Here is a 15714-nt window from a genome sequence, read left to right as displayed (position 1 = left end):
TTTTCTTTATTTAGTCTGATGGTCAGAAATAAAAAGAGATATGCGAGAATGCCGAGAAGTTAAATTGGGTGTGAAAATCACCTCCCTTCTAAAATGATAACTAGAAGATTTTAAAAATAACGTAGCCAAGTTCGAATCCTCTTCTGTAGTTCTAGGTTACGTTTTAGAATAACGCATCTCTCAAAAAAAGTAAATGCATAATTTATTAGGAGTGCGAATAACACTTCCCTCCAAAATTTAACTATAACACAACTGCCATTCAACCGCTCAAACCACAAAGCAGCACTATTTTCTTCCAAGTCTGCCACCAGCAAGACCAAATGAGGCTGAGATCACTATGTGAAAAGGGAAGCCAAGTCTTCAACCAAAATCTGAAGATTACTCGGTTGGGGAAGTCTGGTCGGGTCGACGAAGCGGTTAAAGTTTTCTCACAAATGACTCAGAGGAACACAGTAACATACAATTCTATGATCTCTGCTTATGCTAAGAATGGTAGAGTTGGTAACGCGCGCCAACTGTTTGATCAAATGCCGCACAGAAACTTGGTTTCTTGGAACACTATGATTTCCGGGTACCTGCACAATGGCGATGTCGAGGAAGCTTATAGGATTTTTATTGACATGCCGGAAAGAGACCTTTACTCGTGGACTTTGATGATAACTTGCTATACACGTAGTGGCGAGCTTGAGAGAGCAAGAGAGCTATTTGATTTGCTTCCGGATAAAGGGGATGCAGCTTGTTGGAATGCAATGATTGCAGGGTATGCGAGGAAGGGGAAGTTTGATGAGGCTAAGGGTTTGTTTGATGAAATGCCAGCCAAAAATTTAGTTTCCTGGAATTCAATGCTTGCAGGGTATACGAAAAATGGGGAGATGCGGCTGGGAGTGAAGTTTTTTGAGGAAATGCCTGAGAGGAATGTGGTTTTGTGGAATTTGATGTTGGATGGGTTTGTTGAGGTTGGTGATTTGGATTCTGCTTGCAAGTTCTTTAAGAAGATTCCAGACCCAAATGTGGTTATGTGGGTTTACGCAAAATGGGGAGATTGCAAAGGCAGAGGATCTCTTTGAGCAGCTGCCAAGTAGAAATGTGGTTTCTTGGAATGCAATGCTTGGAGCCTATGTTCGAGACCACCAAATTGACAAGGCTGTTAAATTATTCAAGGATATGCCTGAGAGGGATTCTGTGTCGTGGACAACAATGATCAATGGGTATGTACGTATTGGTAAGCTTGACGAAGCAAGGCAATTGCTTAACCAAATGCCATACAAGAACATTGCAGCACAAACAGCAATGATGTCTGGATACGTGCAAAATGGAAGGATGGATGAAGCAAGCGAGATCTTCAATCCCATTTCCATCCGTGATGCTGTTTGTTGGAACACAATGATTGCAGGCTATGCTCAGTGTGGGAAAATGGTTGAAGCTCTATCTCTTTTCCGAAAAATGATTAACAAGGACATTGTTTCTTGGAATACTATGATTACTGGTTATAGTCAAACAGGACAAATGGATAAAGCACATGAAATCTTTGAGTCGATGGATGAGAGGAGCGTAGTTTCGTGGAATTCTCTGATTACAGGTTACGTGCAAAATGGGTTATATCTGGATGCACTAAGGAGCATTGTGAAGATGGGACAGGAAGGGAAGAGGCCTGATGAGTCGACCTTTGCATGTGGTCTAAGTGCATGTGCCAATCTTGCAGCTTTACAAGTTGGAAAGAAACTTCACCATTTGGTTGTGAAGTGTGGTTATGTAAATGACTTGTTTGTCAGCAATTCCCTGATTACAATGTATGCTAAAAGCGGGAAAGTTGTGGATGCTAAACTTGTGTTCGAAGATATCAAGTGTGGGGATATTGTTTCTTGGAATTCTTTGATATCTGGGTATGCTCTAAACGGAGATGGTGAAGAGGCAGTAAAGCTCTTCAAAAAGATGCTAATAGAGGGGGTGAATCCAGATCAGGTGACCTTTGTTGCGGTGTTATCAGCATGCAGTCACAGTGAGTTGGTTGAGAGCGGTTTAGAAATTTTTAAGAGCACGACTGAAGTTTACCTTATTGAACCTCTTGCCGAACACTATGCTTGCATGGTTGATCTGTTCGGTCGTGCAGGGAGGCTAGAGGAAGCCTTTGAAATGGTGAGGAATATGAAGATCACGACAACTGCTAGATATGGAGTGCATTACTTGGAGTTTGTAGGATACACCGGAATCTACTACTTGGAAAGTATGCTTCTGAGAAGCTTTTAGAAATTGAACCCGATAAAGCTTCAAATTATGTGCTCTTGTCGAACATGCATGCTGAGGCTGGCAGATGGGACGAGGTTGAAAGAGTCAGGGTATTAATGAAAGAAAGTAGCACGGAGAAGCAGCCAGGCTGCAGTTGGATTGAACTCAGAAATCAGGTACATGCTTTTCTCTTTGATGATCCGGCGCAGCCCAGAACAGCAGAGCTTGCAAGCATATTGAAGAGTCTAACCACAGAGATGAGAAACACCGGTTACTTGGCTACACCTTATGATTGACAAAGATTTACAAACTACGACAAATGGTAACTGCCTTTTCGCTCTTGCTAAGCTATTAACATTATAGCATTTATCAGTAAATAATCACACAGAGAATTCATTTGTAATTTATCAATTGTTCCTCAGTTACATTCAAACGACTTGTGTTACTTTGGAATAGAGAACTCATATATCGGCAAGGAAATATCTAATCCTCTCCTTTTCTTTTTCTGGGCTTGAACATAGTACAGGAACAGAAAACACATGCAGGGTTACTCTTGTCCATTCTCTCAACGAACCCAGAGATTTTCTTCCTTGCCGATTGGAAATTTACAACATGTTCCAAGTAAAAGGAAATCCATGTTCAACTCAATGGAACATCATCCAGCTTCCACAACGATATATCTATCTTTTAACCTAAGTATTGGAAGGACCATAGCCATTCAAATGTAATTTTTGCCATCTCCATGCAATCTGTAGGCTTTCTTTAAGTGTGTACTTGGCTGTCCAATTCAACTCCTGCCTTACCTTGGAAGGATCACTATAAACTTTAGCATAGTCCCCTGGCCTTCGGCTGAGGTATTCAACCTTTATGTCCACTCCTGTTGCCTTCTTGCATGCCTCAACAAACTCCTTCACTGAACTACCTGTGATCAAAATGATCAAAAAGAACTTCAGGAAATGCGGGGCCAGCGAGGCAAGGGTATTGAGAGGATGAAAATAATTTCAACGCAAATGACAGATTTCTTGACCTCTTCCAGTGCCCACATTGTAGATCCCAACCTTCCCCGGTTTTGCATTGGCGAGAGCTTTCACATGAGCATCCACCAGGTCAGTGACATCAATATAGTCCCTCACACAAGTACCATCAGCTGTATCATAGTCTGTTCCTCTGACCTAGAATCAATGACATATACAAAAGAATTCAATTTCTCACATTGATTTTGGCCTTAAAAAGTGTCCTGAAAAAGAGGAAGGGAATGGAGGGAGAAAAGTACCTTCAGTCCAGGAATAATCCCTCGAGCGGCATCAAAACAGGCACCAGATATTCGTCCCTGCTCACGTAGCTCAGGTCGAGGAGCCTCTCCTAGTCTTCCCTCCGGGTCTGATCCTATCACATTAAAATATCTGGATATATAACCGTACATATTTTAGCTTCAGTGATACCCAAAATATACATTTTGAATTCAGAAACGCTTGCGCGCACACAAAAACTTTTCATGGAATTAAGAAGAATTCGCTGCCTACCGTAAGATCATGACTGCCATGTTTGAGTTTTTGGAGAAATCTAGTATGATATCTTCTGCCATCTTCTTTGCTTTTCCATATGGATTGATTGGGACCTGAATTCGTACAACTATACGTATTGAGTATTTCGAAAATTAGCACATCTTGACATACAATCTGTGTTGTATTTGGCTTGATAAACTAACACAATATTTGAACCTTGCAGTTGACACATGATTAACTGACAACTAAAACTGTGTTACGAAATCTCACTTGCTCGGTTTCTTCAGTGATCGGCATCTTCCTAGGTTCACCATAAGTTGCACAAGTACTAGAATAGATCAATGTTTTTACATTGTGTGCTGCCATTGCCTCCAAAACCAACAGGGTATTTGATGTGATATTGTGATAGTATCTGCAGCAGAACACTAATTGTATGTCATTACCAGGTAAACAGAGACGAAAAGAAAACCTAATTAACGTGAAATTGACGATCGAATACCGAAGAGGCTCGAGTGTACTTTCACCAACATAAGCAACAGCTGCAAAATGCATGACAGCATCAAATGCATTCTCCGAGAAGATTTTATTGACCTAAGACAAGAATCAAGGAATGTCCGACACATTGTTTGCCTGAGTTCAATTTACCTTGTACGCAGATTAGATTAGTTTAAAGTAGAATGTACAAAAGAAGCATAATTAGGATACAGCTTTTGCATCTCCGAGGTCAGTGTATATGAACTGAAGCCTCCCGGGTTCTGGAAACAACTGTTGAAGAACCCTAACAGCACCGATGTTTCCTCGAGAGAGATTGTCCTGTGAACATTTTCAGAAGGGTTTTAAATCAACGAATCATGTAACAATTAAAGAAAAAGCTTTCAAGAATGATCGATGTATACCACTATCGTTACACGGTATGAGTCCTTCAAGAGCCTAAGTGCAGCATGAGAGCCTATGTAGCCAGCTCCTCCTGTGACCAAGACATGAGTGATCCCTGCTTCATGATAAGAGAACTGCAAAAACAAGTCAAATGTAGTTGACTATCATAGTGCGCAACGAACGAGACTAACAAAATAATAGAAATATTATTAAACAAACGAGAATGCCAAAAGGGCTACAAAATCCTAAGAAACTACATTGTGACTGACTTATATTCAAACTAAATTACAAGCTCTATTATATGTAGTGAAAACTAAAGCAAAATCCTAATCCTTAAAGGATATAGAAAACTCTAATAAACCCTAAATCCTAACCCTTAAAGGATATGGAAAATTCTAATATCCTTGTCCCACAAGAAAACCATAAACAAAAAATAAACTAATAACTAATTTTCCAACACCCCGTCAAACTCATGGCGGTACACGTCATGAGTTTGCCAACAAGTAGATGCGGATGCAAGACTCCAAATTCCAGTGCTAGTGCCAATGCCAATGCCAATACCAATGCCAATGCCAACGCCGATGCCAATGCCAATACCGATGCCGATGTTGATGCCGATGCCAATGCCAATACTGATGCCGATGCCAATGCCGATGCAAGATTTCCAACTTCCGAACAAACTTGAACAAAAAATAAAAAATCCAACTTTTGTAACGTCACTTGAGTGGTCACCAGTCCAAGCACTCGAGCGATCGTCGTAGTGAGAACGACATACAAACCAAACAAATCATATTTCTTTCTTGCCCGTGTGGGCCTAAGCCTCAAACAATCAACCAATTTTTTCTTTTTTCCTTTGCAGCAATACAGACTTGTGGGTACTTCTGCAGGCTGTGACGTTCAAATGTGCAGAAGCAGAGTCACGAGACAAAAAACGAACGAACAATTTTTGCTTCTTGCAAACAATCAATACCAACTAACAATCTAAACACGAACGGCAATGGAAACAAGCAAACAGATACTAACCCGAAACAAATTAAATCCCGAATGATCAAACTTGCTCTGATTCCAAGTTGACTATCAGAGTGCGCAACGAACGAGACTTACAAAATAATAGAAATATTATTAAACAAACGAGAATGCCGAAAAGGCTAAAAAACCCTAAGAAACTACATTGTGACTGACTTATATTCAAACTAAATTACAAACTCTATTATATATAGTGAAAACTAAAGCAAAATCCTAATTCTTAAAGGATATAGAAAACTCTAATAAACCCTGTTGATGCACAAAACCGGAGGGGTCTTGGAACAAGGTAAATCCGACCGTGAATCTGCAAGAAAGTAAATAACACAAGATGTATCGTGGTTCACCCCAATGTTTGGGTTACGTCCACACTAATATTGTATAATTTTGGGATGTTGAAGAGGGAGAGAGAGAACTTCTGAGGCTGAGAGAGCTCTTCTCAATCTTAGAGGTTTTAGGGGGTGAGGAGGCTTTTTTATAGACTAAGGGCTCATCCACTTTTTACATATTTACCTTTTCCTTTATTACATAATTACATTTAAGTCCTCCGAGTATTTATACGAGATCTAAATACGAAGGCCCTAAGTATGGTACAAACAGTAATCCTCCAAATCTTCAGTTAAGAGAGTCTTTTGGATGGAGACTTGAAATTCAGTCCATGTGTGGGCTGAAGTAACTAGATGTCGTCTAGAACTGATACTCGATATGAGGCGGTGCTCAATCTGAAATGATGCTCAACTAGAAGTAGCACATGTTGCAAGGTTGCTCGGTTTGTGGCTTATGTTGCCTTGGTTGGCTCGACTTGTGGCGTTGAAGGTGTGGAAGTCCCTTTTATAGAATAAGGGCTCGCTCCTCAATACATAAATTATGGGCTAGAGTTGATGCTCGCGGTGAGTCGGTTGCTTAGCTGGCGGCGATGCTTTTTAATGATGGTGAGGGAGTCCCTTTTATAGAATAATGGCTCGCTCCTCAATACATAAGTGATGGGTTAGAGTTGATACTCTCTAATGATGGTGAGGGAGTCCCTTTTATAAAATAGGGGCTCACTCCTCAATACATAAGTGATGGGCTAGAGTTAATGCTCTCTAATGATGGTGAGGGAGTCCCTTTTATAAAATAAGGGTTCGCTCCTCAGTACATAAATAATGGGCTAGAGTCCCCCAAGTATTTTTCATGAGGCCCAATATATGGTACATAATGTAGTCCCCCAAGTCTTCGGTCAATAGAGTATGTTGGCTGGAGACTTTGAATCCATGTATGGGCCGAAGTGGCGGTTGTTCGGAGGCGATATTTGTATACCCTGCACTAAAGCTTTGTAGGTGAAGCTTTGCAAGTGAAGCTTTTGAAGCTGGAGCTCTGTAAATGAAGCTTTTGAAGCTGGAGCTCTGTAAATGAAGCTTTCAAAGCTGATTGACATGAGTGATGCTCATGAATGTTTATGTTGATTGACATGAGTGATGCTCATGAATGTTGACATGAATGATGGTCATGAATGTTTATGTATGACTGACATGAGTGATGCTCATGAATGTTTATGTATGATTGACATGAGTGATGCTCATGTATAATTTTGGAATACTGGACGTACTTTTGATCACCTAGTTGGTGATAATAACGGTAGGCTGCCGAATAATTTTGGAGTACTGGGCGTACTTTTGATCACCTGGTTGGTGGTAATAACGGCAGGCTGCCGAATAATTTTTTGTAGTACTGGACGTACTTTTGATCACTTGGTTGGTGATAATAGCGGCAGGCTGTCGAATAATTTTGGAGTACTGGGCGTACTTTTGATCACCTGGTTGGTGGTAATAACGCCATGCTGCCGAATAATTTTTTGTAGTACTGGACGTACTTTTGATCACTTGGTTGGTGATAATAGCGGCAGACTGCCGAATAATTTTGGAGTACTGGGCGTACTTTTGATCACCTGGTTGGTAATAATAGAGGGTCTGGCTCTTTTGGGCATATGGGTCTTCGCCCTCCACATAACATTCCAAGCCATTATTTTGGGCTTGCCTTTTTTTTTATTTTTTTTATTACCCTTTGATGGGGTTTATACAGATGTCTCCGAAAGATAAGAAAAATAAATCACATCATTCAAAAATAAATCCATACTTCTGCTCAATGTGTCACGCCCATAATGTCATCACCACCGCAATTATGTCTGCTTTTTTTTTATCTTCTTTTGCTTTCTGCTTTCTGCTTTTGTTTTTTTGTTTTACTTTTGTTTTTTTGCTTTTCTCATTGCGTCTCTGATTTCTTAAGTATGAGGTCCTCCTTCTCGAGCACATTTTCACCATTTTCGTTGTCGGTGGTGTTGTCCTGCTCATTCTGTTTTTCTTTTTCTTTTGGCAGATGGCAGACAATTATCTTCTGCCTGTCTTCCACTGCTGTCTTCCACTCTGGAGTTCACTCCATCAGCTCCAATCACCTATTGAACAACTCCCCGCATTTTGGACGTTGCTGACGTTGAAGCCCTTGGTGGCAGGTTCAGGATGTATGATGCTTAGCTTGGCCTCCGAGAGCGTGAAGACGACGGAAGCTTGGAGGAGAAGAATAAAAGAGAATGCTTTGAACATGTTTGATGATTTGCTGCAAAGAGAATGCGACGGCGACGATGACCATTTGCGGAATGCCGAGGAGTCAAAGAAAAGCATGCGTCATGGATTTGCTGCTTTTGTTGGGGATTGTGAAATCCCCTTGGAAATCTTATGTCAGATTTCCCATTCATGCAAACAAGAACATCACCTGGCGCCAAACACTTGTACGCCGGACCACCTGGAGCCACAAAGTCAACAACCAGCATCCCAGTTTCACCCTCGGGAGATGCATGATGAACTAACTGCTTTGTTTCACTTTGAAGACCAAGTCGGCGTGTCTCATCAAACCCTTTATGGACAAATGTCACTTGAAGCGTACCACGAGGTATAGAGACTGCCTCCCATTTATTGACAAATGAATCTCTGCCTTTGTGGTACAGCCCCAGAAGACATGGGGGACTACTGTAGATCGCCAAGGAGAGGGACGCCATGGCTACTGCCTCCACGAAAAAACGAAGAGAGGGACCCCATGAACCTCTGTGAACACAACAAGATCCCCATCCTGAAATTGAAGTCTCTCATTGTCAACGCATGACACTGTAGCAAGGTTGTCATTGTTGATGGATGCAATTATACCCGTGTGTGGTTCCTCCCCATCAACATAAAAAACAGTGAACTCAGGTCCAAAGTCATAAAAGACAGAACCAAAAAGGCCTCTAGCTTCAGTTTTAATGAGGGCGATTGGGGGCTGATGATTATGCGTATACTCATCGAATTCAATGGCTTTTTTTAGACTGATGTCAGTGAATACAACCACATGAGCTGGCTCTTTGCTGCCTCTGCTTTGGAGTGCCTAGTGGGTTGAAAGGGGAGAGAGAGAGAGAGAGGATGGAGCAGAGGATGTGGGATTTTGTCTTGCAGTTGCAGAGAGAGACTGAGTGAGAAAGGATGTGGCTCCGTGGGTTTTTCTAGGAAAGCTTTGGGTTCTTGGGTTCTTGGGTTCTTGGGTTTTTGCAAATTCACGGTGGAGGTGAAAATATGAAAGAGAACCGACACAACTTTTCGTATCGTTTCCCACAGAAGGCGCCAAATGTTGATGCACAAAACTGGATGGGTTTTGGAACAACGTAAATCCGACCGTGAATCTGCAAGAAAGTAAATAACACAAGATGTATCGTGGTTCACCCCAATATTTGGGCTACGTCCATACTGATATCGTATAATTTTGGGATGTTGAAGAGGGAGAAAGAGAGCTTCTGAGGCTGAGAGAGCTCTTCTCAATCTGAGAGGTTTGAGGGGGTGAGGAGGCTTGAGAATTGTGAGGGTGAGGAGGCTTTTTTATAGACTAAGGGCTCCTCCCTTTTTTACATATTTTCCCCTTCCTTTATTACATAATTACATTTAAGTCCCCCGAGTATTTATACGAAATCTAAATACGGATACCCTAAGTATGATACAAACAAACCCTAAATCCTAACCCTTAAAGAATATGGAAAATTCTAATATCCTTGTCCCACAAGAAAACCATAAACAAAAAATAAACTAATAACTAATTTTCCAACAAAGAAAATGCATAAAAAAAAAAATCAAAACAAAGCAAAAATTAAATCGGAACATACCTTTTTGAGACTGCTAGAATCATGTGACTGCTTGAACATGACAATGCAGAGGGTGATTAGGCCGGCAGCCGCGATAAATTTGCTGGAAAAGTTCCTCCTCCGTTTCGAGACTGCAATATCCATGCCCGCAACTGCAATCACAGAATTGGATCAAAAAAAAATATTTGGTACTGAAGTACTTTATTTCAAAGTGCTTGTACAAGAGTAAAAATTGTCTATTTGATGAGTCCAAAGTCTGTGCTCGATGTTCCCTATGCTTATCATCCAATTCATTGCCTAACTTTGCCAACTTTAATTAATCTTGCTTTCAAGTCTAAAATCTAAAAGCACTTTGCCGACCTGAAAATGTCATAAAAACAAATGATACGACTGAAATTTGGGGAGAATTTTTTACTGCCTAAAAGAAAAGAACTGCACTTAAAATTTCTGGTCCCGTCTCTACTCATAGAGAGCGAAAAACATCATAAATGATGATAAATTGAATACGAAAAGGACCCACCTCTAAATTAGAAAGATTTACGAAAGGATAAACGTTATTCATATCATATTTTTGTACCACATTTTCATACCACCTTAGTTGTCATTTGATGTGGACAGTCACATCATTTGAATTAATCAGATTTTTAAATTTAGTTCATTATTTAATAAACAAATAATTAAGAAAAACTAGTTAATTAAATAATGATTGTGGTATACGAGGAGTCTTTGTCATTCTTTTCTTGGGTTTTGCAAATTTTTCAAATGATGTGGTTGTCTACATCAGATGCCACCTAAGATGATATATAAATATGGTATAGAAACATGGTATGAATATGGTAAAATTGAACATCCATAAAAAACCAATTCCAACCCAACAAAGAACGTTACCAAAGTTTAAAAAAAATTCAGTTAATAAATTAGAAGAGATAGGAGTTATAGGTAAAGAAAGGAACGTCACAGAAACATGGAAAACAAAGTGATTTAGACACAACAAAAACATGGAACATAGCTTTCCAATGAACTTTACATTATGTTTGAATGAGGAAATAAACTTATAATTTGGGTAAAAGTCAGAATTTATAAATTGACATGCACCAATTTCCTTGTTTGAATTCATAACCATAGAAATTTAGAATTTCCGTGTGGAAAAAAACTTGGAATTTGGGACCTCCAATTCCCAAGTTTAAATTTCATGTAAATATGTGTCATTTCTCAATATCTATGATTGAGAGTTTAAAAATAACAAATTTCATATGCAATTTCATTGTTCTTTTAAGTTAATGAAACAAGAAAATTAACAAATTCTAGAATATAAAATTCCATCATTTCAAAATTCCTTAGTAATATTAAATTTATTCATCCCTAAGTCACTTAGTACTACGGTCTAGTAGTATTCTTCTTCACTTGTAAGTGAGAGGTCTTAGGTTCGATTCTCACCAAAGGCAAATTTGAACCGCATTATTGCTAGCCTATTGTGAGACTAAACTTACCCCCTCCCTCTACCCCTCCCTATTACGGTAGATAATATCGTTTGTTTAAAAAAAAAAAAAAAAAAAAAAAAAAAAAAAAACCCTAATGACAGAAACCAATAATTAAGCAAGGGCTGAAATTCATGACAAGAACCTGAGGAGTCTCGCGACTGCCACACAGAAACTGGTCACCTCAGAAACGCAGAAACCGGCCGGTCGAAACGAAGACTTGGACTTGGTGTTTGAGAATATAAAACGTCTCTAGTCGTTTCTGTATGCTTACATTGGCGATATATACACACACACATATATATGAAGGCTGAGGATTAGGTGGAATGTATATATAGGGTAAGTTTGAGAAAATAAAGAAGTGTCACCAAAGTTATGAGTGAAAAGGAAAGAATAACTGCCATGAATATTCGGGGAGAGAGAGAGAGACTTTGGACGAGGTCTTCCTGCAGGTCTTTGTGTTTCGTTGAAGTGAAGGAGAATGTATACAAACACGTTTCACGTGCATGCACGCGGTTAAGGTCAGCGGCTTCAGCCTCTCTCCCGGCCTTCTGCATGTGAATTGACTGGCCTGAGCCCGCAGCTTTACGGTCTCTGCAGCTCTCAGGCCAGCTTTGCTTCAATCAAAATTTTGAGATTATTGTTGAAATACTCTTGCTATGCCTAAAGTCCACGACTGTACTTGTTTATATACGCACGCGGCGCGAGTTCGTACATGACCTCAGGTGAGGAGATGGATGCTCCACTGCTTGAGATACACACCTTTGCTTAACAAAGAGGTAAAAGTTTGGTTGTGTATTTATATGTTTATGGATGAGGGGGTGAATCGAATACTACAAGCGATTGCTTTAAGAGATGAACTTGGGTTGCTTAGATATATCTGTGTCATATGTTTATTTTAAGAACATTGATGATTGCACATTAAGCATACTAAGTGCATCTTTAAATGAGACGTCAAAATGTCCAAATTAACACTAACAGAATTTGATGTGGCATGACGTGGATTGACAGCCCTCACCCTTGCTGCCAAAATTGATAGCATCTTCAAAAAAAATTTAATTGATTATTAAATGTATTTTATTGATTTGATTATTGCTTTTTTGTTTTAAAATATTTATTGTAATAGCTTAAAGTAATAAAATGATATTTTAATTTGACATATCGGTGGAGATAAAAACTTTAAAGGATGTCAAATTGTCATATACTTTTAAATTTAAATTTTATGTTTAAAATTTGACATATCATTTGAAGATGTTCTAATGGTTTTTTTTTTCTTTTTTGTTGGAGCTCCACTAATTGTAGTTCTTAACAATTATATTTTCTCCTAACTAATTATTTTTAATCTGGGATGGAGAAGTTATATATGAAAGAGACGTATGCATGATTTATATGTAATTAATTCTTTAAGTGAGAAAAAGACTAAACACCTACTCCTTAGTCCTATCTTGTATCCTAATTTGAACTGCCTATTAACAAAATTCTCCTTGTTAACTAAACAGTGAAAAGACAATTTAATTTATAGTATAAAATAAAATCATGTGCAGTAATGTAATTTTGCACAAATCAAAATTTACATTTTTTTAAAAAAAATTCACCTAGATGTCATCATAACAACTCTAATTTAGAAAAGAAAAAAAAACCCCACATTTTCTCCAACTTTTCCCTTTTCCATATATTTTCTTTTCAAAATTTTATATTTAAACACAGTGTTACTGTATATTCTGATTAGGTTCTGTCCTCATTCGTCTCAACTCTCAAGCACTACTTGAAAGCACTTCCAAGTTTTCCCTAGGTTTCATAGATTAAAATAATAGAATGGTTATTAGCATTTCCAAAAAATCATCGTTCACCTTTCTATGTTTTGTTTTGTTTTTTTACTAGGATGTCAATAACAACTCCATAAACGGATTATATATCAACAATGTTATTTTGCCGCAAAAGAGGGTCGATATAAAAGAATATTGTTACATGGAGTACTTATATGTTGATGCATCAGTAAGTTGTATATTTATTGTATCAATTATTTTGATTAGTTATCTATATCTTCAATGTGATATATATTGTCACCAACAAATGTAATTATCCAACATTATTGTGATTAAAACTGTCTAAGATTGAATGGTTTGTTTTTTTTTTTTTTTTTTGGTGGAATTCTTAGATTGAATAATTGTCTTTCACATATAGGTTTTGTTTGTTACCAAATTTCTAACACCCTACCTTTCTTTGCTACCAAATTTTCTCTTTGCTTACACCCTACTACCTAAATAATCTCTGAATTCTCATCTTGCACGTTTCATAAATGATAAATTTTTCTACAAAAAAAGGAAAGAAAATAGCACTTTCCTAGAAGAAACTCTTGGCAAAAATAATAGCAATACAACCAAAACGCACCGTCTCGTATATTTTCTCCAAATCCTAGCCGCATATCCTCTTCTGAAACGATTGCGTGCTGAGCAATCTCACCGTAGAGCTCCATATGCATTCCCTTATCTATCATTAAGGGCTGGTTTGGTATTGTTGTACTTTGAAAAAAAAACTGCTATGAGAATAAGCGGTTGTGCTGTGTATTAAGGGCTTGTGAAATAAATCAGCAAAGTGTTTGGTAAACTTTTTTGTAAAAGTGCTTTTGGAAGAAAAAAAGCAGTCTAATAGTGGGTCTTTTCATTAAAGGAGCACTGTAGCTCCGTGTGCTTTGAAAAAAAGCAAGTTTTCCACAGCTGCAAATAGCAGCTTCAGCTTTTTCCTTTGATTTCAGCTTAGGGATGGTTTGGTATTGCTGTGCTTTGAAAAAAAAAAACTGCTGTGAGAATAAACGGCTGTGAAATAAATCAGCAGAGTGTTTGGTAAACTTTTTTTGTAAAAGTGATTTTGGAAAAAAAAAACAGTCTGATAGTGGGTCTTTTCATTAAAGGAGCACTGTAGCTCCGTGTGCTTTGAAAAAAAGCTAGTTTTCCAAAGCTGCAAATAACAGCTTCAGCTTTTTCCTTTAATATCAGCTTATTCTCACAGCAGCTTCCAAAATAAGTCATTTTTTTTTCAGTTTACTAAACACCTAAAACCCTCACAGCTTTTTTCCATGTGTGCTTTTTTTTAAGCACCTCACTCCCAAACCACCCCTTATTCTCACAGCAGCTTCCAAAATAAGCCTTTTTTTTTCAGTTTACCAAACACCTAAAACCCTCACAGCTTTTTTTCATGGGTGTTTTTTTTTTAAGCACCTCACTCCCAAACCACCCCTAAGTCACTGTCCAAGTTGCCATTGTCACGCAACGATACGCGTAACTCCGTCATCGGCTAAGAGGCAAATATTTTTTCAATGTGACAGTTACATTTTCACGCATTGTAACAATTACGAAGAAAAAGCTTTAAAGAATGATCGATGTATACCACTATCGTTACACGGTATGAGTCCTTCAAGAGCCTAAGTGCAGCATGGGAGCCTATGTAGCCAGCTCCTCCTATGACCAATACATGAGTGATCCCTGCGTCATGATAAGAGAACTGCTAGAATCATGTGACTACTTGAACATGACAATGCAGAGGATGATTAGGCCGGCAGCTGCGATAAATTTGCCGGAAAAATTCCTCCCCCGCAACTGCAACCACAGAATTGGTTGAAAAAACAAATTTGGTACTGAAGCACTTTATTACAAAGTGCTTGTACAGGAGTGAAAATTGTCTATTTGATGAGTCCAAAGTCTATGCTCGATGTTCCCAATGCTTATCATCCAATTCAATGCCTAACTTTGCCAACTTTAATTAATCTTGCTTTCAAGTCCAAAATCTAAAAGCACTTTGCCGATCTTATCGTAGTTAGACTCGTGACTTGAAAAATGTCATAAAAACAAATGATGCACTATTGAAATTTGGGGAGAATTTTTTACTGCCTAAAAGAAATGAACAACACTTAAAATTTCTAGTTCCGTCTCTGCTCATAGAAAGCGAAAAAGAACATAAATGATGATAAATTGAATAAGAAAAAGACCGTACCTATAAATTTGAAAGATCTGTGAAAGTATAGTAAAATTGACATCCATATTAGACCCAATTCCAACCCAACAAAGAACGTCACCAAAGTCTTAAAAAAAAAATCAGTTAATAAATTACGAGAGATGGGAATTATAGGCAAAGAAAGGAACGTTACAGAAACATGGAAAACAAAGTGATTTAGACACAACAAAAACATGCAAAACACAGCTTTTCAATGAGCTTAAGGAACCCTAATGACAGAAACTAATAATTAAGCAAGGGCTGAAATTCATGACAAGAACCTGAGGAGTCTCGACTGCCACACAGAAAAGTTAAACTGGTAACCTCACAAACGCAGAAACCGGATGGTCGAAACGAGGACTTGGACTAGGTGTTTGAGAATATAAAACGTCTCTAGTCGTTTCTGTATTCGTACATTGGTAGTATATATACACTTATGTATATATATGAAGGCGGAGGATTAGGTGGAATGTAAATA

General features: G+C 38.4%; 1 protein-coding gene and 1 pseudogene across 3 annotated transcripts; one reads left to right on the top strand and one right to left on the bottom strand.

The window, feature by feature from the left end:
- Window positions 1–100: 100 nt before the first annotated feature.
- On the top strand, window positions 101–2674 carry LOC126611059 (pentatricopeptide repeat-containing protein At4g02750-like; annotated as a pseudogene).
- On the bottom strand, window positions 2592–15536 carry LOC126611071 (UDP-arabinose 4-epimerase 1-like). Of its 3 annotated transcripts, none has more exons than XM_050279254.1 (10): window positions 15518–15536; window positions 9790–9920; window positions 4628–4741; window positions 4437–4544; window positions 4231–4322; window positions 4002–4143; window positions 3750–3844; window positions 3500–3629; window positions 3254–3398; window positions 2592–3148 (listed from the first exon to the last, which is right to left on the bottom strand). In XM_050279254.1, the coding sequence occupies exons 2-10, from the start codon at window positions 9910–9912 to the stop codon at window positions 2919–2921; spliced, it is 1179 nt and encodes a 392-aa protein (XP_050135211.1). In that variant the 5' UTR covers window positions 9913–9920; window positions 15518–15536; the 3' UTR covers window positions 2592–2918. The 3 variants fall into 3 exon arrangements, with proteins under 3 accessions (XP_050135211.1, XP_050135209.1, XP_050135210.1); XM_050279252.1 differs by lacking the exon at window positions 15518–15536 and adding an exon at window positions 11392–11886; XM_050279253.1 differs by lacking the exons at window positions 4628–4741; window positions 9790–9920; window positions 15518–15536 and adding an exon at window positions 14634–14696.
- Window positions 15537–15714: the final 178 nt, after the last annotated feature.

The sequence above is a fragment of the Malus sylvestris genome, chromosome 17, assembly GCF_916048215.2.
Source record: "Malus sylvestris chromosome 17, drMalSylv7.2, whole genome shotgun sequence".
NCBI lineage: Eukaryota > Viridiplantae > Streptophyta > Magnoliopsida > Rosales > Rosaceae > Malus > Malus sylvestris.
This window is presented reverse-complemented; position numbering and strand designations above follow the sequence as displayed.

Excerpts from the sequence above, each read along its gene's own strand:
- LOC126611071 (XM_050279254.1), bottom strand. The coding sequence starts at position 9,912 with ATGGATATTGCAGTCTCGAAACGGAGGAGGAACTTTTCCAGCAAATTT. Across the intron at positions 4,742-9,789 it reads ATTCTAGCAGTCTCAAAAAG|TTCTCTTATCATGAAGCAGG; the intron begins GTATGTTCCGAT and ends TTGTTTTTGCAG. Across the intron at positions 4,144-4,230 it reads AGTACACTCGAGCCTCTTCG|ATACTATCACAATATCACAT; the intron begins GTATTCGATCGT and ends GTTCTGCTGCAG.